Source organism: Antedon bifida, chromosome 3 (genome assembly GCF_963402885.1).
Source record: "Antedon bifida chromosome 3, ecAntBifi1.1, whole genome shotgun sequence".
Lineage (NCBI taxonomy): Eukaryota > Metazoa > Echinodermata > Crinoidea > Comatulida > Antedonidae > Antedon > Antedon bifida.
Genome location: NC_136228.1, coordinates 34,355,417 through 34,377,374, shown reverse-complemented (window position 1 = coordinate 34,377,374; position 21,958 = coordinate 34,355,417). Strand labels below are relative to the sequence as shown.

At 32.3% G+C, this 21,958-nt stretch overlaps 1 protein-coding gene across 6 annotated transcripts in view; it reads left to right on the top strand.

Annotated features, from left to right (window-relative positions):
• Window positions 1-21,958, top strand: part of LOC144838419 (fibroblast growth factor receptor-like) — a 96,837-nt gene that overhangs the window by 54,366 nt on the left and 20,513 nt on the right. For 3 of the 6 annotated variants that reach the window (XM_078693763.1, XM_078693765.1, XM_078693764.1), the window contains one exon: window positions 8,533-8,721. In XM_078693763.1, coding sequence (XP_078549889.1) covers window positions 8,619-8,721 — 103 coding nt within the window. In that variant the 5' untranslated portion in view covers window positions 8,533-8,618. Of the gene's footprint in view, window positions 1-2,446; window positions 2,896-8,532; window positions 8,722-21,958 lie in introns of those variants that run through there. The other 3 variants (XM_078693768.1, XM_078693767.1, XM_078693762.1) reach the window with 2 other exon arrangements.

Below are 21,958 nucleotides of genomic sequence, written 5' to 3'. Positions count from 1 at the left end.
ACAACAAACAAGATTTTTCTTATGAAACAACCTGAAAATTCAATCAGCTATCACCCTTTATGTCATAGGTATTACACTGCCGTGAAACAAGACAAAGTAGTGTTCTTCGGAAATCAGATGAATGTGGCATGTTAAAGGGAACTTGCATATTTTGTGGAAAAGGCCGAAAAAATGGGAAAGAAGAGAAAAGTCTTAAGATAGCAACTGTTTCTGGGTGCAAGTCACTTTCCCAGCGGGTAAAATTTTCAAAAAACCAATGTATCAATAGTCTAATTCTGTGTGCCGTTGATCTGCCGAGTTCAGTTTCTTCTAGAGTTGGCGTTCTACGGAGCAGTTGGAACGTACATTAACGACAGCGGTATCGAATATATTCTCCAAGAAGCAGATATCTTGGCTGAGGGGTCAATGATGGGTTTCATCAAAGGAAAGTGCACTAGAATTCACCAATTGCTTGCCAATGTCTTGGAGCAAAAGTTGTATAAACGCTTTCTTCAAGAAATAAATGCAGAAGATCATCACACATTTCAAGAAATAATGTCAACTGCACCTTTGGACCCATCATTGATTGAAGAACATATATCGGATCCTGTTGTAATTAATCACCTGCAGAAGTACGAGAATTACTTCAAGTCAGTGCTTACTGGAAATATAGGTTCAACAGCACAATTCTGGGCTATTTACATTTTTCTTATTAATCGACTCCATAGAGAACTTCAGAGATGTGTGAAAACAAATGATGTCACTGGCTACATTAATGTATTTCCAACCATATTATCTGTTTACTTTGCCCTGAACCGACCTAACTACGTCAGATGGGGAACTCTAGGGCCTATTCATACAGAAACTGAAAAACGCTGACCCAAAGTTGCTTGAAGTACTGGAAAAAGGAGCATTTTCCATCAGACGTACAAATAAGCACTACAGTAGATAAGCTGTTGACCTTTCCTTAGAACAGACGGTCAATCGTGATTCTTCTTCAAGTATGAGAGGGATTGTTGCCTTTCCTAATTCGGAAAATGCAATGCGCCGGTGGTCATTGACTATGACTCAACGAGCCATGGCAGTCACGGAGCTGAGAACATTTGCTGGTCTTGAATTGGGAGAAACTGTAACAGCTCAATGCCGTCTATCAAGAATAAAAAAGGACAAATTGACAGTGAAACGGAAGAAATAGAGATCGAAGAATCAAGTGATTCTTATGGCGATGCATGGAGTGAAGACTCTGATTCAGAAGAGGAACATATGGATTAATTTAAAATAATTTGTGCAGAAAAGTCATAGCTTATTAAATAAGACTGCTTTTTGTTGTAACTAGTGAAAACTACTGTAGATAGAATAAGGTACTATATAAAGTATCATATGCTAAAATGTCGGGTGTTGGGATATTTGATGTAGTTCTCATTTTAGTCATTCATGCTGTTTAATGGGTGTCTGGCGGACACAACCCACCACTTTAAATGTCTAGCAATGGTCATTTATTATACTAGGGATCATGCTGAACATTTTACAGCATGTTTTAAAAGGTTAGCTTTTCAGCTGATCTAGCTCATTTTTGGGAGTGGGGGTGTTTGACGGGGTCTGGCAGGCACAATCCACCACTGAAAATGTCTGGCAATGGTCATTCATAATAGTTATGAGTACATTGAACATTTTCCCACCAGTTTTAGAGGGTTAACTTTTAAGCTGATCTAGCTCATTTTTGGCCCTCCAGAAATGGGGGTCTGGCAGGCACCCCCACCACTAAAATCGTCTGGAAATGTTCATTCATTATATTTCACTCTATGTCAAACAATTTGCAAAATATTTCACGGGGTTAACTTTTCAGCTGATCTAGCTCAATTTTTTGGGTTGGGGTGTTTGACGGGGTCTGGCGGTCACAATCCACCACTGAAAATGCCTGGCAAGGGTCATTCATGATAAGTATGAGTTTATTGAACATTTTCCCACCAGTTTCAGAGGGTTAACTTTTAAGCTGATCTAGCTCATTTTTGGCCCCCCAGAAATGGGGGTCTGGCAGGCACCTCCCACCACTAAAATCGTCTGGCAATGGCCATTCCTTATATTTCACTCTATGTCAAACAATTTGCAAAATATTTCACGGGGTTAACTTTTCAGCTGATCTAGCTCATTTTTTTGACCCTTTACAATGTCCTTCCTAGCCACACCCACCAAAAGAAACGCGCCAGACTGTCATTTCCATACATTGATATGTACGTAGATAATTGCCACATGCATAGAAATTGGTTAACTTTCCAGCTAGGTTGACCCCTCTGGGCTCCTGCTCTAGTATTCAATTTAGTTCTACTTTACTGTTCTCTTGAAATCTGATATAGGACATGAGCTTATGACATCACAACCAGTTGACCAATGAAAAGCTTTTGTGAACACTTATATTACAGTGGTAGTGTGTGAAGTGATTTCAGGTCTTTATTCAGAACCAATCATGTACATTATACAGTAGGCCATTACCCCTCAGTGATCAGGCAATGTTGTATTGTGTAGGACGTGTATAAGAATAAACCAGGATATTACTACCGTTGGCTTGGTGTACTTGCACAGCAGTATCAACGCCGTATTTTGATACTTTTGGATTTTACAGTAACTTAGACCTGCTGTTTTTGTTACTGGTTTTTGTGTACAATCACAGCACTCCTGGCAACCAAGTACAATTGAAAATATTGGTAACTTAATGTTGAGAATTTTGTATGGTTTAACTATGTAAGGATCTCAGGATATCTAAACTGATTGGTGACGAAAGTATATTTCTGACTAGAGAACAGATTGAATATTTACAAGAACCTTTCTATTGAGACTCTATATTTGTGGAATATAACTTGCATATAGTTTCCAACTTTGGTTAAAACTCTTTTGCCTTGATAGCTGGATTGTATTATAGTAAGTATAAATTGTTTAGTTGTGAATATTGTGAGTGTGGAATACCAATAAACAAAGTTATATTATATCTGATTCACAAACATGTGATTGATAGCATAGATAATTCTCAAAAGTATTTGATACAAAATAATCTACCTTAAAATGGAAATAACCATATAACACAAACAAATATTCTATTTCACTTTAATCAGTACCATATTTTTATTTTGTTTTCAAAATATTATAAATTTCTACTACAAATAAGGAATTGACCGGTATATTGTTGCTTGCGATTTCTGGTCATTCATTTTAGGTATTTTTAGGTAGACACTTGCTGGCTAAAAAACGTACAGGGTGGGGAACATGTCCGACAACGATTAGCATTTAAGATGATGATGATTTTGGGTGTGGTTTGGTGTTAAAACGGAATTAAATAACCCATTGTTGTTATACTTTTTAGCTAATAAATACACCCAGCATTTGTTTCTAGAACTTGTTTAGACTTTCATATTGCATCTTAATTTTGTTTGATTTGACTTGTGTCCGTGACCTTCAAATAATTTATTATTGTCAATTAAATTGAAGATGATTTTATCACTTGACTTAATATCAATGAGCTTTTGTTCAAAATGACAAGGCATTTTCTTGGAAAATAAAACAATTGTTTAATGTTTTATCTACTTTTGATGAAGAAAGCGAAAAAATGTATATTTAGTAGTTTTGTAATTGGTTTTACAGGAAGAAAATTTCGAATTGAAACAAAAATAACATATTACTAATGATTGTTGTTATTCTTGATTGGTTTGTTTTTATCCAAACAAGTTCTTAGTATCTCAAAATAAACATAACTTATAAATTAGCTTTATATCCTTACATTTTACTTTATTATCGTCTACAATAAAACTGCTAAAGAACAGAATTTACAAAAATAGAAACTGGATTTTAAAATTTCTTTTTGGATGATACAGTATTAGGCTTCTTAGTGTTGGGTGGAAGCGTTTAAAATTAGTGATACATTTGATGAATTAAAAATATCATTCTGTGATTGAAAACTAGAATTAAATTTCAGTATAAGAAAATACTTAAGTTTAAGTGTCCACTACATTAACCTTTTCCATGCAATCATTTAAACAATAAGAAAATTATTTATAATTGACGACAGAGATTGGCACCATAAGCATCATAGAGCAGGGCATCACGTATGCAAAACCCAGGAGAGCAACAAATCGCTCTCCTCAAATCACCGAGGAGAGCAATTCGCTCTCCTTGCAAAAATTTTAAATCGCTCTCCTCAAATATTTATGTTGAAGTTGAAGGATGGTCGCCCTTATTAAAAATGGCTGGCCCTTATTAATTTTTTGTACACATTTTTTTGCCCGACAGGGGATAACCCCCCCCCCCCCCCCCCCCGCCGGGCAGCCAACAAAATTCCCCACACCCACCTTTACACACAATATTTTCCGTGGGGATCGTATTATTCTACAGTACAAAAAACTCAAGCCAATTTTTTTTTTATGGCCTGCCTGGGTAGATTGGGTTTCAGGAGCCTGGAGAATCCTGTCCTGGCCAACTATATGCCTTTAGCCTAGCTTTTCTAGCCTAGCTTGTTGGCCTAGAAATCAGACAGAAAACCTGAAAAGTATTTACCTGCAATTCATAAATTATACAATTCTAACATGCAACAGCCATTAAAATATTGATAATAAGTTACAAAGTGTCATTTTAAAATAATTAAGAAAGATATTTGATCGTGTTTACATGTGTCACACATGGGCGCACGCACAATAGGGGAGGGCTGAGAGAGCTTCTAGAAGATGCTGACGTCACACATCAGCACGTGTTTTGAGGAGGATTTGAGTGACCAAAATTGGTTAGAACTTTCGAAGAAATAATCCATCTTCAAAATGACATAATTAAAGCAACCAGCAGCTAAGCTTTTTTAAATAATAAACATTATATTTAGGCCTCCTATATTAATGTTTCCTTTTAAAATTAAATATATTTTATTAACTCGTTCCATAAAAACATAAAGGGAAAAAGTATTGGTTGGGACATGATCTTCCTGTAAAGGAGGTGTTTCTATGACACCGTACTGGTTGCACTATGAGGCGATGAAGTAAACTCGCCCTTGAATAATGCGCGCAGGCAGGGGAATCCCCTTTGTTGGTACCTCGCACTGTGAGATGGAGCGCGATGAATTGCTCTCCTTTTCGAAGGTTGTTGATTGCGATCGCGCTCGCGATCCTTAAAAACGAGGGACTGCCATTAGGCTTGTAGCTTTATAACTTAGCTTATATATTATTAGCCTAGGCCTAGATTGGTTTTAACTTTTAAAAATCCACGTGTTTTTAGGCTTCTTGACAGAAAAATCAACACTGTCAAAAGCTAGGCTCTATTTTGAAAATTAAGGAGCGCGATAAATTGCTCTCCTCGAAGCCTGTTGAGGAGCGCGGAGGAGCGCGGTCGCGCAGGCGCTCCTTATAAATGATGCCCTGATAGAGGGAGTGGTGTCTAAGATTGTCACAAATTGTAATATTTTTATACAATTCTTTGACTGGCATCATGTAAAATCCACAGACTAGCAACCTTAATGTTATCTTGCACAAAATATTAAAGTAGCAAGCATATTACTTTGTTCTGATTGATGTCTTTAATTTAGTATACTGTACACTTAATTAGTGTGTGTCAATTATAATAACTGTCTACACTATTGTGACCAATCAGGAAGTCTGAGACAAAGGGTGTTCAGGCGATAATTGACCACACCCAAATTTGAATGTAATCATTGGGTTGCACACATTTGATTTTGACTTTATTGAACAGATTTGAACATGTCTTTTTACGCTAAAATGTATGTACATTAGCTGTGTTCCTATATGGTATTGATTGATTTTAAGCCAATACTGTAAAATGTTAAAGTAATGTATTTTCAGGGAATAATTTCGCCAGTGTGGCATAGCAAAAAGCTATACAAAACAAAACAAAATTGTGTAGCAAAAAATACAATACAAAACTATGTTTCTTGACTCAAAAATCAGTTTGATTAGCAATATTGCTAAACAAAATTTTAAAATGAATTTTTCCCTGAATAATGTATTTAAAATAACTGCATTTCAAGTGTTGCTAGCCCAACTAGACACATACACATAGTAACTAATAGTAACATGTCATATTTTTAACTTTTACAATGGATATGCAGTAAATGAAAGACGTTATTGTGATCGTATTGTCAGTTATTGTATTGCTAAGTGGTTAGTGGGAATTATGTGGATTATTGAATATAGTAGAGTTGGTTAAAACAGGAATTCATAAGAGCAATTTTTCGTGAAAGCTTTTTAGATAAGGAAATGATAATAAAAGAAATTCTTAATTTTTCTAAAAATGAATGTCTGTGAAATCTTTGCCAACTATTTTCTCATAAGGTTTATCGAAAATAGCTTTATTTCGCGAGGAATGTTATTGCACAATGCATGATACAAAGGGTTTGGGAGAAAATATGTACGTACAAGCAACAAATCATGTACGTACGCATCATGATGTTTGCTCCAAAACCCTGCCACCATGTGTCACGTAAGCTATTTGCCAAGTGACTGTTAAGGAAGGTTTAAAGAAATATTCAATTTGGAATTCCTTTTAAAAAAAAAACAAATGTTTGTCAATGTCTATAATAATTCAATCAATAAAATAACTCTATAAAACCCCTATAAAAATTGAATAAATTACATTTTTTGTAAATTGTAAAATCAATATTGATAATATTTAAATGTATCAACGTCTACGCCTCAAGTGTAATTGTAATGCAACAACAAGTCTTTGTATTATGTTAAGTTCATCTTCCTCCTTCTGTCATAAGACCTGAGGTATGCATGTGATATGATGTATCAAGAACGATACACTAGAAGCCATCTGGATAAGAAAACATGTGCGCAGACAAGCGAGAAAACGCGAGAATTAACGATTCAGTCATTTGATCTTGAAATATTAATATATTATATTTCGCCTACAAGTGAAAATATGATTTAAGTATCATTTAAAGAATTATATACTGATTTATGGAAGGCTAGTTTGATCACATTAGTTTTTACTGATAATTCAATTTTGTATTAGAAAAGAATTTGATTTTTGGAAGTGTAAAAATGCTTTTAAAAAGCTGTAAAAGCTTATTTAGTCGTTAAAAATGAGGTCAGTTGATGGCAGCTATTTGGTACATTCCAATGAAGAGTATGTTTCACTTGGTCTCTACTGAAGACTCAAACTTAATTGTAATTGATTTGTGTGATTTTGTTCCGTCTAAAAGAATTTTACAATGGCAAAATATATTTGTATTATTTACATTATGGAATTGTTATATTTATACTATTTACCAGTTCTGTCAAAAAAAAACAACAATTTTTTCATATATTTTTTTATTTTTGTTTTAACAAATTAAAAAACTTATAGGTTGGCGTTACCAAGCACAATCTACTGTACGTATCCTGCTGTACCTGACTAAAATTTATACAATGATGATTAAAAGTGTTTTTCTAGCTACAAACAACTAATAAGATTTGAATACAGTAGTATTCTGGTAGCAGGTGCATTAGCTGGTCATTGTAAAGGCAATATAATACATTGGTAATTTCAGGTGTAGAGGTTGCTGCTTACCTTGACCCTCTCTTGAACTGTATTTGGAGTTATGACCCAATGAACAAAAACTGTACCCTAAAAGCGTAATACCAGATGAAGAAACTAGGAAAAAATCATCCCCATAAATTGTAGTTTGGGGCTAAATTCCCTTGTTACTATATTCATCAACCAAGTTTTCTATTCAAATTCCATATTATTTATTAATATAATCAATCATACTGTATATCATTCCTAGATAATCATTCTGAACTTTAGACTAAACTACTAATAGTCGAGTCCCACATCAAATCTTTTCTTTTTGTTTGTCCTAAAATCCAAATAGCATAACATTGGTATTGAACTAAAGTTTCAAATCAATAACTTGGAATTGAGTGATTTTTGTATGAATTTCAATTTTTATTATTAACCAACAATTGTTGTCCTTGAATCACGATAATTACATGGTTATTTTTATTCTCTATTCTACATAAAATATCAGTTATAGTCTTGGATTCTTTCAATAATTGAAAATCAAATCTAGGAATGCAATTTGCTGTACTGTACATAGCACCATTGAGGATTAAATACACATTTTTGTCCTCTTATCTTTTATATTTCTGCTTGAATGCTTTTTGTAATTTACTAGATCAATTTAGTCGCTACATATTTAAAGAATTTGCTTTAAAAAGAAGTTTTAATTGCCTAATTTAATATGTGTAGTTGTTGGTTTAGAATATAAACTTAACCTATTTGTAGATGATATGGTATAGTGATCACAAGCTAAACATTATTCAAAATGATATTGACTATTGATAACACTTCAAATTCACCCTGTATAGAGTAAGGTATGATTGACAGTGTCATTGTAACACCTGACATGGGTAGGTACATGTACTTGGTCAGGTATTCCAGTACATGTCATTCTAAAGGGAACATGCACAATGCTCCTTGATTTGTCTGTTTACGGCACTCTATTGTTCTCAAAACAAAGCAACCTGATTTCAGTCTATTGTTCTTTCTGGGCTAATTCCCATTGTGTGTTTTTTCTTCTAGGAATAAGGGTTCCTACTCTGATGTAAGGGGAAGGTGAAATTAGCCAGTTATAATTTCTCCAGTAATGAAGTAGGAACATATTAGCAATGAAGAGTAAGCAGACTAAATGCTGTACTGCAGCGTTGTTCTACTGCATATTAAGTGGACTATTATTGTCTAATGTAGCAGAGGAATCAATTATTGCCACAGGTGAGTTGATTCAAATAACATTCTTTTATCTGTTTACTACAACACAGTGCATTTCTATATCAAGAAGATCTTCTTTCAATGACATTAGTTTTTTTAAAAACAAAGTACATTGTTCGACTTTGTGATTATCTATGACATAAAGATAACTTATCACATTAGATTTACAACATGTGACCAATGTTATTAATGTTTCACAAGAATTATGGGTAGTAAATATAGAACTGAATGTTATAAATATTACAATATTAATTCCATAATACAAGTTTAAATAAAGTTAATATTAAAACTAATTATTGAAATTAATTCATATAAAACATGTCTTGGAATCTTTAGAATGTACTTTGTAAAAATACGACCATTTTAAGAATATTACTTTTATGATATGGTTCTTCTCTTGTATAAAGTAAACATACCTGCATATTTTGAGTACATTCATTGTGGAAAAAAAATTGAATATACTGTATATACAGTCCTCATAGCTTTAAAAAAGACCTTTAGTGTATTTACACCAACAAACAAAGCAGTTTGATCATATAATTCTGCTGAATTCCTTTAATATTACATTTTACAATAATAAAAATACCTTTCAGCGAGTTGAGAAGGATCTTATAATAAGTCTATAATGCAAACAATTCAAGCCCTCAAAGCATTTAATCTATGTATTATATTTAATACAAAGTTCAATAGATGAATTTCCTGTAAATTAATTTGTAAGGCAGTTAAAATAAAATATAACAGTTATTTGATTGTTTACATAAATAATGGGAGTCTGTCCATGTGATGTCCATTTAGCTTCAACTAAATCTCGTAAGTTTGTTCATTTTGATGAAAATAAATCGGCAAATGATTTCCCGCACATGGTTCGTGTTTCACTTACTTATTTACGCAAGATTCAATATAAAAATGAGTGTGATGTTTTGAAAGTGTTCGGTTCAAAGTAAACGCTCTAAACTAGGTTACGATTGGCTCAGTTTCACTACACTACCCAACGTAGATTATATTAGTAATTGCTGCATATACTTTTTAGAAATTATCTTACAGTTAATTGCCCACAAGAAAATTCAATCATTACTTTTGAAAATTGGGTCAAAGTGGGCTTATAAAAGAGGACCAAAATTGGTCAAGTTGCATGATGGGCTTATAAAAGAGGACCAAAATTGGTCAAGTTGCATGGGGGGCTTATATAAGAGGACCAACATGGGTTAAGTTGGATAATGGTTGTATACCAAACTAACAAAACATGGTCTGATTAAGCATTTTTCTAATTGCAGTCCATATATTTTTGTGTGAATTCTATTTTTATGAATGAAAGAATTTTAAAAGGTGAAACTTTTGTCGTCTTTAGTGAAATGTATACGTTTATCAGTTGTTAATGTTACTAAACCACAAATGTTTCCGTAATGTGGCAACATCAAAGTGTGGGGTCTGGTAATCAGGAATGTATTGCCCTAAACCAAGTCAGCAACTGCAGTGGAAAGGCCGCTGAAATACCACGCAGTAATTAAATTGGTTTCTGTACCTAACAAAAAACCCCGGCAGGGGATACGAAAAAGAAAGTAAGGATTTAGTATTCCATGAATTGATTTATTAGTCATTAAATAATTATATATCATTCAACAGTAATGTTTGAGTAACAATACATTACCACATGTACACTATTTATAAACCAATCTTTTTATTACCATACTAATTATAAAATCATTTAATTGAATATTAGGAAAGCTTTTATATTTCAGAATCGGTAAGAACTGTTTTCAATTTCTTAAAGAGATTCACAAAACACCAACAGGTTGATGTAATTATGGGAGAGATCTGTAATCATATTCGGCAGATGCGAGAAGTTGATTTATACATCTTTTTCTCAATTAAACAAGGGTTGTTGCATTGCCGTTGAATTATCAAATATAATATTTCACCTGACAGTTATAATTAGTGGAAAATATTCCGTCTCCCGAATGATATACGCACACAGATACTTGTGCACGTCGTTGTCGTGAGTGTTTCTTGACGCCATGGGGGGGAGTTGTTGCGCAAAGTATTAATGATGTACATTCTGTGAGCAGCTGTTGGCTACTGGCTTAATCATGGGCTTTAGAAGTCAGTGGGAGATATACCATTAATATTTGTCATCAACTTATCCTTTACCAAATTTACAAACAAAAAACACTTGAAAAAATAATAATGTGTAGAACTAGGACATTTATTAATAAGTTGTCTGGTTTAATTTGTTACATTTTTAATAAGCAAACAAAAAATGTGGATTGCTATTAATGAACTTACTTCATACAGTACAACAATGAAAATTAATATTTTTGAATATATATTAACTTTAATTTAAACTTTAATTATGACGATTATACAGTAAATCCAAAAGAATGAAAGCTTTAACTGGGAGGAATGAAACATTTTGTATCTGTGTTTCTTTGTTAAATGCTACATTTCTTCTGGCAAGTTCCACTCAAATAACTTAAACTAACACTTAGTACAAATGAACCAGAAAACAGACAAGTGTTTATCTTGTTAACCATCGATAGCGATATTTCAGTAATTTATTTCACATTTTAGGGTGAAGGATCTTTTGAATGAGAAACAAAGATGAATGTATCAAAGTCGTCGTCGTTAATTGTTATAAGGTTGATTCATTCACATTGTTGTGTTTTGTTGTGTTGTACTCCGTTGTTAATTTGCATATTTTGGAATTAGTGACAATGAAAGCATAGACTGTATTTTTGGTTGAATGCCTTGATTAACTATTGCATACTCCATTTGATTTTAAGAATACAAAATCATAGAATTTCTTCAGGTTGTTCAGCAAATTCAATAGTTGTAAGTATTCTTCATAATCTGTGTAAGAACTATTTTTCATTCCTTTTCAGTATTCCGAATTGACCCATTTTTATGAATAGCGAGAAACTGTTTAGTCAGGGTCACAACAGAAATAGCTGAGGTTTGTTTTTCATTTACAAGATCGCAAAATTTGAATTGGTTCTGATAGCATACAACGCAGATTGTGTCATACATATTTAAATTGATGATTTTTAATTGTTCCTTATTTTGCGCTGATTTAATATTTTATTAACTATTTGCACAGCGGATATAGTTAGGCTATTTCTATCTATAATTAATAATATGGATAGGCAATTATGCCACAATCTTTTACAAACAAATAAATACAGCAATAACATCAAATTTGCAAACGTACTATTTACTGTACTAACTGAATTGATAGTTTTGAAGGAAAATTTTACGATAATTTTTGATAATCTGTAAGTGGAATCTGTTTGTAACATTTCTTTGTTCGGCATGTCGCATGTTTTCAGCTAGAGACCATTAATAACTGTGCTTATTCTTCACTTTGCTAATGGACTTGTCGCTATACAAATCATATTGATTTTCATATGTTTTGTCCAGCCTACTGAGCACAAGAAATTAATTGACCTTCCGACCTTCTGTCCTGATTTACGAAATGAAAACAATATCATTTTTGCCGTCTTTATTATTGATTAACAATATTTGTTCAAAAATTGTTTTGTTAATTTTTTATTTTCTAATTGTTATTTTTTATCTATTTTTTTTAAAGACATCTATCAAGTAGAAAAGGCAACTGTTATGAAAGGCGTAAACCGCGTTTTTTGTGTTTATATTCTCTTTTTTTAAAACAACGAAAGACTGGTGAATGTATATCAGTAACTTTTGAATACGGAAAACTGAACCACTGTACTTAAAATGTGGGAACTTATTAAGCATGTACTTTAATCATGCAAACGAAGGAGAATATTAGTACTGTATTTTATATTCTGTTTGGTTTGAACAGAATATAGGACGCAAGAGACCTGCTGCTATACGTATGTACATCATCATTATTAATCAATTAAACGTAGTGGATTCATTTCAATAGTCTCTGGAGACATTAATGCTCTATTAAACATTTGATAGATAACCTTTAAACGCGCCTTTGTTGAAAATAATACAGTAAAACAAAGAATGTGCTACTGGTTTGGTTCATACCTTGTGTTCATTAAAATTGATAACAAAGAATATTAGAAAATAATTAATATGATTTATTTCGTTCATGAAATATGACGGATTTTACAATACCATTTAGCCACAATGAATTCTTTGTTTTGATGGATTGCGAGTCTCATAAGCTTAGAAAGCGCAACATTGATTATGTACAATGACATTTTCAAATCGGAATATGTTTATTGATCATGAGTGAGTCTCTGTTATCTTATAGTTTTACCACCAGCAGCGTTTACATTCAGGCCCTTTTTTTTCTATTGTTTTACGATTTCTTTACTCGTTCTATAGAGAAATCAAACTTTGCCATGAGCGTTTAGTTGTTTACCAGTACCTGTTAGTAAGTCTGTCTATTCTACCATTGTTTCGTAAGGTATCTTTACACCAATGTTTGCCAACCAGGTATTTTGTACTTTACTTTGTTTGCACCTGTTTGCCTTTCAAGTTCAAAGCCCTCATCACCTGGTACTCATTCACCCGCTATTAGTAAGAAAAAAAAACCAAAAATACATAATGACTCACAAAAATACAGCAGTAAAAACTACATCCAATTTTAAATGACATCGTTTTGTCTTTTTCATATTTAAAAAAGAACTGATTTATAATTATATATAAAAGTGGTAGTCCAAGATTGGTTAAAAATAAAACCATTTAATACTACGGCCTAGGATCAAGGAACTGATGCCAGTTACAGGTTTTGTAGTTTGTAACATTTACAATTCTTTATTAATACAGTCAACTCTCCATTGGGCTGGCCTAATGTGTCTGAAAAGTCTGTATTCAGAATGTGTTTTTAATGGTAAAAGTGAATTTTTTAGTTTTAGGAGATTTTCCAGTTTTTAGAGAGTCCAGTATTGGATGAGTTAACTGTATTATGACAAATCAATATCTACTCTACCAATTTGTTTGAATATAAGCGGGGATAATAATTTGGAAGATAAACTTTCAGAAAATATTAATACTAGGTCACGTTTAATTTAGGTACAGTAAACATAATATGACAGATATTTAGAAATTACCAAAAAAAAAATTATAAGTCAAGGCGTACAGCAGGCCTTGATCTATTGACAGGCACAATCTGCCTTCTCAGTGGTATTAATCCTGGTAAGTAGATGCACAGAAGAACAAGTTACTAGGCCTAGGATCCCCGATGAGCCACAAAGGTACAGGCATTGGCAGGATGTAATCCTTAAAAGCCTGGTCAATCTGTGAAGATTGTGTAGTGATGAGATGGTGACAGCCAATGTCATGCCTTTTAAATATTTAATTTGAATACCATGTAGTTACTCCTGAAGGGGATGTCACATGTAGAAGAACTCTTTAATACTTTAAATTATGTTTTCAATAAATGACAAAAATGTAAAAGTTGTTTATCATAATATTAATATCTGAGCTAACTTGTTGATTTTAGTAATTCTCTTTCAAGTATTTACAACTAGTTAAAAAAATAATACAGGTATGAATTTTATGAAAAAATAATTTACTGTAGGTATGAATTTTAGGAAAGAAATATACAGGTATGAATTTTAGAAACATATATAGGTATGAATTTTAGGAAAATATATACGGTAGGTATGAATATTGTGATCATTATCTTTTATCTTGTTATCCATCAGGCATGGCAGCAAGCTTACAAAATAGCGTTAAGTTTACATGGGTAATTGGCACTTACACTTTACCGCCATTTCTCACCTCCACCACAGGTGATGCCCTCGTCTCTAAACATAACTACAGTACAGTTGGAACAATCGTGTAACACAACTCAACCAAACTTTCTCACAAGTCAATATTTCTAAAAGTTCATCTTACTTTTACGAGTAATAACACGGCTAGATATGTTGCCATAGTAACCATTACAACTCTATCATCTTCTAATGTTCAATGAGGACCGATAATTTGCTAAATTTGTGGTCGGCTTACTGGTATTGGTGAGAAGTATTTGATAACTTCCGTTGCAATTACGGTCACCTTGTACAGTCATTATAAGTTCTGTATATAGGATTTTACTTCTCACACTAAATTGATAAGTTTTATAGCTGGACTGGGATCTCCTTAATAATTTGCAAGTTTGTAATCTGTTAATGTAATTTCATGCTATTTCAAGTTCCAAATGTGATTGATTTAAATTTATCAAGATATAGTCTGGTATCATCATTCATTTTTACTATAAGATAGGTTGATACAACAATATCCAGTATGTAGTTTATGATTAGTTCACCGTCACTTTCAGATTTAAAGATGTTTTTCCATTCTGTATCTGTCAAACAAGGTTTTTGCTTTTAAAATTATTCACAAGTTTTCATAACTTTTTTTGTCTCTTTGTTTAAGGTGTTGGTTCAGTGTTTTTTTTGGGGTGTTTTTTTTGTATGTATGTGTGTAATTGAAACAGTTCTAATTTTTGTCGACTGGGGTGTCTAGAAAACTTGGATCTAGAAAACTTGGATCTCGGATATATCTGAGCCTTCTAGATATAGAAAGTCTGAGAGACCATGTAACATGTTAACTTTAATCATGAATTTATCTGTTTTCAAAGATGTATCTATGATCGTACTAAATTTAAAATACATGGTAACCGACGTCGTCAATTGTTCTACTGCATGTTCAACACGTGTGTAATCGGACACCAAAGTTTGTGACTCGTTCCCTTAATTAAAGGATAATTAAATGAGTCGTAAATGATTTTGGAAGGATAAACAGTTAATATATTAATATAAACCATGTTTTTTTTGTTAAAAGCTGGCTAGTTCAAGGTGATAGTGATTAGTGTACTGTACTCATGAGGTGGTTACCTGTGGTTAATATTCAAGTACACCAAATTAACAACGCTTCTGTTCATCGACATATTGTACTACTATTACTAGTAGTAGAACCTGATGTAAAATTAATTACTCTAGTACTATGTAGTTCCATCCTTTTCCTCATCCATTTTTGGCATTCTACCAATATTTATATATATTTTTAAAATAACATTCAATGACATTTGTTTTTTTAAAAAAGACAATACTACTTTATACTTTATATTAACACATATCTTAATTTTGGTAGCCTTCTAGACTTTATTGTTTACAAGCGTTGTTGAAAAGTAGATGCATTGCAACATTCATAAATAAATAAAAAGAAAAGCCTTCTTTATCGATTCATTCATTCATTCTCTCCCATTTTCCCTTCCAATTTCATTATCATTTCTCTCCTACTGTAATTTCATTTCCATTTCCCCTCCCATTTCAAACGTACTATAACACTTATACCACAATTAAGATATTGATGGAATTATAACATTTTTAACAATGCAAAATTCTGTTAAATATATTGAAAGAAATCTTATCCAAATATAGTCGCCATTAGTCAAGTAGCTTTAGGCTGTTATTTGAACACTATTGATTATCAAATCTATTACTTCAATGCTAAAAATATTTCATCTCTAAACTTATTCTTCTAAAGAATCTGTAGATACAGCATGCATAAAAGATTAAAAGTTCAGATTTTACAAAGCAATTCTATTGTGGCGAGGATGGTTTAATTGTAGATATAGGAAGTCTATTAAAATATTGATGTCTTGAGGCTCTAGTTTGGTCAGCTACCTCTGGGTTTAATCAACAGCTTTTGTACGCTAGTAAATAATTTTCGTTCCTTTTGTGGCTGTTTCAAAATTTGATCCACACATTTCAAAGAACGGTTTAACCCTCTATTGTTTACCGCAAACTAGCTTTAAAAATTGTGAACAAACAAGAGTACAAGGTCGCTGAATTCAATTAATTCTTTTCAAAGTTAAATACTACGGTTTTGTTTCATTCTTAAGGTATTTATACTTTTCAAGCATTGCACGCGAAGTGGAGTAATTGACTTTTGTTTTTTGTATTTCAATTTGTTAGAAACTAACTTTTACACTTTGGTTATAAGTAGATTTGTTTTGGATTCAACCTTTATTTCCGATCTTTACTTACAAAACAATACAGTAACGTAGATCAATTACAAAAAGCAAAATTGTTTGTGTAGTGGAAAATGTACACTTTTTTTTCCTTGTTGCAAATGTAATGACATTTTTAAAAAGATGTTTCGTTCATTTTAATGTATGATATTTTTTTTCATATGCATGAGTGCTTTTAGTGGATTTTATTAAAAATGATTAGAATAAAATAATAATTGAATAAACATAACTATAGCTTTACTTTGGAATTTAGCATAGATTATCTTTAAAATACATAGATTTAAATTAATACAGTAAATAACTGAATATTATAATTCAACCTTGGAATGGAAACGTGATTGGAAATTAAAATTGGAATTTTTTTTAGTAAATTCAGAACAAAAGTTTTATAGGTTGAAAATGATAATCGTATCCGTTATCTTGCCTAGGATTTTTGTATCCTGTATAAATACCTTTTTTTATGGCACTTTACGGTTGAATTGTTGCCATTTGTTTGCTGGTATTTTAGTCTAGGATAATAAAAGCTGTTTGAATTGAAATGTACTTATTGGAGACAGTTTGTATGGCTGATTGCTAGTTGATTTTTAATGCATCTTCAGTCAACTGGTTCATCATATCTATACAGACAAAGGCTGACCTCTTTTACAAGCATTGTTAGCAATTTCTAGTTTAAGATTTATATGCACTTGTTCCGATCAACAGGATTTAATTGCCAGCCTGTGAAAAACATGTTTACACCGCTCACATTAAAAAACAATTTTTAGTTATTGATAGATATATGAATTTTGTTTTTCATATATTGAATTGCTAGTTTCTTTGTTACATTGGAAAGTTAATTAGTGTTGTCTATCTGCTACTTACTAACATTATTACTAATATCTAAAATAATGTGAAGTTGCTTAGCTACAATGTTATTAATAACATGGGGGTTTTTTTCTGTATTTTCAAAGAATTATTTTGATGTTATTGTCAATTTCGTATTTGATTTTCATTTTGTATATTTTTCTGATATAATGTACTCATAGTCATTGAACTTTTTAATTCTATAAACCGTTATTGTTTTCAAATAAACTATTTACCAGCCAAGAATGATTTAACTTGACGCGAGCTCGGACTTTAAACAATTAAAGCGAAGGTTTACACAAGCATATTTAGGTAAATCTAGAATAAACTTAACAATTCTTCTCAATTAAGTTGTAACTTAACTCTGGTATTTTTGTACCAAATTCATTTCCTGCGTTTAAATTCCATTTTTATGGTCTAAAGTCTATTGATATAATTTCTAAAGGTGGAAAAAAGTAAAAAGGTTCTATTAACAGCTGAAAAAAGGTGCGCGTAATCTGATCGCTCTATTATTTACTGCTCCCTTATTGAATATCAAACAAACAAATTTTCGTTTGACCCATTAGTTGCAAAGCCATTGTTTGTGGAGCTAAACAGGCATTCACAAGCCATAACTATTAACTCAATCATGCCTTAGGACCTTTACTACTCCCACCAAAAATTTGTTCTGAAAAGGTATACCAATACACAATACTCTCATTGTGTTGTTAACCTGCGTCAGTAAAATTGTTCTTTAAAATAAGTGTTTTTATTTCCCACTAGTGTACAGTGGTTATTGAAATCTGTTATGCTTTTTAGCATTATCATATTTCCAATGTATTGTACTTGTATAGACATTCAGACCCCAAGCGACACAGCTATTAGTCTATTTGATTTAATTTCTCTTGTTGGAGAGTTTACATTTATATCGTTTCACCTCATAAAAATGTGCCTAAAAAAAGATAGAATTATTGAAATTACATTCATTGAAATTGTGGTATCAAAAATTATTGTATAAAAATTAATTTTGTGATTTTATTGAATTCAAGTTTAAAACCCTTGGTAAAAAAAAACTCTTCTTTTTTTTCCAGTTTTATTTCCTTATTTCACATGCAACATTATTTATTTATCTCTAACAACATTTTTATAGGAAATATTAATTTATTTTGTTTCCATGATTTCTGTAAACAAATTTATTTTATTTTGAAATCGTGTAAACCAATCTAGATTTTTAACAATCTATCAGAAGTTAACATGTATTTTGCAATTTTTGAACGACTAAATATAAACAAATCAAAAGTCTGAACTTTGTAGGTTTATTACCCAAATTATTCGTTTAGTTCCTCATAACTTGCAAAATACCATGAACTTTTGAATCCAGGTAAGTGCTGCGTAGCTTAGCGCTACCCTGGGCATTCTATTGCATAGGTGTTATGTTATTTGACCAGGGTGGGAAAGTTGCAGTTTCCCAGCCAGTAGATGAACTTAAACAATATACATACTCTGTCAGTGATAGCATTGTTGTGTTTTTGTCAGTAATCCAAGTGGCTAATGCATTTATTTTTGATTTCTACTTGCGCGGTTCGTCTCCCGTTATATATCATCAAAGCTTTTACATCTGTTGTGGTAATTAATTATGTATTAACCGTTTAATATATGATAGAAAACAAAAGATAATTAAAATTCTAGGTCACATAAGTATTGAAACGCTTTCCTACAATATTGTTCATTTCTCATTTAATTGATCAATAATAATAATTAAATACAGAAACTGTTTGAATGTTACAGTAGCTGTCATTTTTTGACATTTTGCTCAAGATGATATTTTTCTATAAAAAAAACAGCTTGTTTTTATCACCATGGTGAAAACATTATATATGATAATTAAGGTTACTAAAAAATGTCTTCTTTTCATACAGTAAATAACATTTTTCAGATCTATACATTTTGTGTACACTAATGAGTAACTATAGCAACATCATCTATTATTAAAGTATAACTATACTATCTGGTATAATTGCGCCTTCCTGTTAGCAGCTATCCATCATGACTTTGGCTTTGCATATTATTGTTTGAAGGCACTAATTCTGCCTAATGAGTTATTTTAGTTCTTAGCTTAAAGGGGGGTTCCGGGTTTAAAATGAATAGTAAAAAATGTAAAATATATTTGTTTGTCTCTTGAACGGTAAAAGTTTCAATTTATATAAGCGCCCAGTGAAGCAGAACGAAGGCTGTGAAATGAGGCCAGATTACAAGTGCAGCTACGGCGATATGACACTGTGTTACAGAATAGGAAATTCGTGAAATGGTCAATCTTCCGACGACTCGTTATCATTAACCATATCAATTACTTTTGTAAAATTATACTTATCTGATGTAATTTTAGTCGGTCTTCCCATTTATGAAGTCAATTTTCTATCAAAATTTATCAAAACAGTGAAAACTTAGATATGTTTGCACTTTACGTTTGCCGATTTTCGCACTGACTTAGGGAAAGCCTTCAAAATCAATGAAGCGTAACGTATACATTCCTGAGCGAGGAGAGCGAGACGACGATACACGTGCTCTCTCTCCCCCCATGCCTGGCATCGTCACGTGATAAGCAGATACAGTATACAATACCAAACTGGTCGGGTCGAGTATACCCCGTCTATAATCACAACATGAACGATGTACAGTATTTGATTGAAGGTCGACTCGACCTACCGGAATGGTATAGATAATATAGCTCGAATGAGAGAGTTGGAATATTTGTAAACATAAGTATTGCTAATTTTAACAAGTGTAGCCTATAGTAAAAGGCCTGGTAGTATCAATTCGCATACACTAGCTAGCTCAATTTTTAACTGGGCCGGATCGGCCAGGTCTCCTTCCTACTACCTGGTCTACTTGCTTAATGCAGTATCCGCTTTTTTGGAGAGTAAACTAGGCCTATTTTAGGCCTACTTAGACGATCGGGACACCATACGTGCGGACGGCGATCGGACCTTGTTTTGCCTCAATATTTACAGCCGATTTTGTAGAACGTTTTATGTTTAGATTGTTTAGGAGTTTGGTTGATAGGATGGGTTTGGATCCACTGAGTTTTGTTATTTATGGGCCAATCGTTTAGTAGTAGGCTAGCTAGGCACATGATGGGCCCCAATGTTTTAAAACGTAGGGTAGCCATCGTGGCTTGGAATCCCTAGTCAGAATGGCTCTCACCCATGACAAAAAAATGATTTAGGCAAGGCCTAATACTTGAAGCCGATAATACGATCTGTACTATTCGAGGTATAAAAATAGTATCCTGTATACAATCTATATATAATCTGTACTAAATTTTGTATTTCATTAAATGTCAAATAAATATATGCTACTACTGTTATTATTACAGTTTAGGCCTAACTTAGAAAATCTACAAAAAATGTATTTCACAATGATCGGGTGGTCGTCGTTTGACAGGGGAGAGGGATGTAAATTAGTTGACAAACACAACGTACATGACGTCGCGAGTTTGGAATCCATGACTGATGACGTGATTTTGTGAATATCTCATGAATATTAATGAGCTTCCCTAAGCTGCTGAAAAACAGACTTTCCATGAATTTACCCTAAAATGTATATGAAATTTAATTTTTTTAATTTCTCGTCATTACTTCTTCATTCTGATATGTCTATATTGTTATAATATTTTTTGTTTAATAAATAAACGATATTTAAAAGCAATTTTAAACCCAGAATCCCCCTTTAACCTACAGCCTTTTTCACATTTCACATGACCTCTCAAACAAACTTGCCTATACCTGATGTTATTTATAAAGAAAATTACAATATTTTAACTGAAAATCATAGCATAATTGTGTATTATGACATCTTAATATTTATTTGAAATGAAATGGTCATGTGATAGAAAGCCCGCCAAGCAAGGTGATCTTAGTGTACTATTGTAATCATTGTATGTAAGAACGTTGGCGACCAAAACACTATCATCATCGTGTACACAATAGGCTTGTTGAACTCTAACAATGCATTCACAACCTTTGTACCCAAGTTCTGTTGGAGTTTATTTGCTGTCTTCGTTAATATTATAACTAAATCTCTTAATAAATAATTTTTCGATGTTGATAGTGAGTTATCAAATCATTAACAATCATCAATTAAACTTGTGGTTTCAGTTTTTTTTGTTTCGCTTTGGATGTTAGTCCCGCTGTTGTGTGGGTGAATGCATAATTTAACATAACAGCATTGAATCCTAATGAATTTAGTTGGTATGTTACTCCTGTAGCATGCTGGTGTAATAACTGTAGTAGTTTCAGTTTTGTAATTCCATTTCAAATACTGCACATACAATATACCAGTTTATAGCTCGTTAAAAATACATTTGAGTTGGTATGCTTAACACACTGTTTTAATACTGTAGTTTAAGTTTTGTAATCATTTCAGTAAAATACATTTTGATCATCAAACATTACACTCAAAATCTCA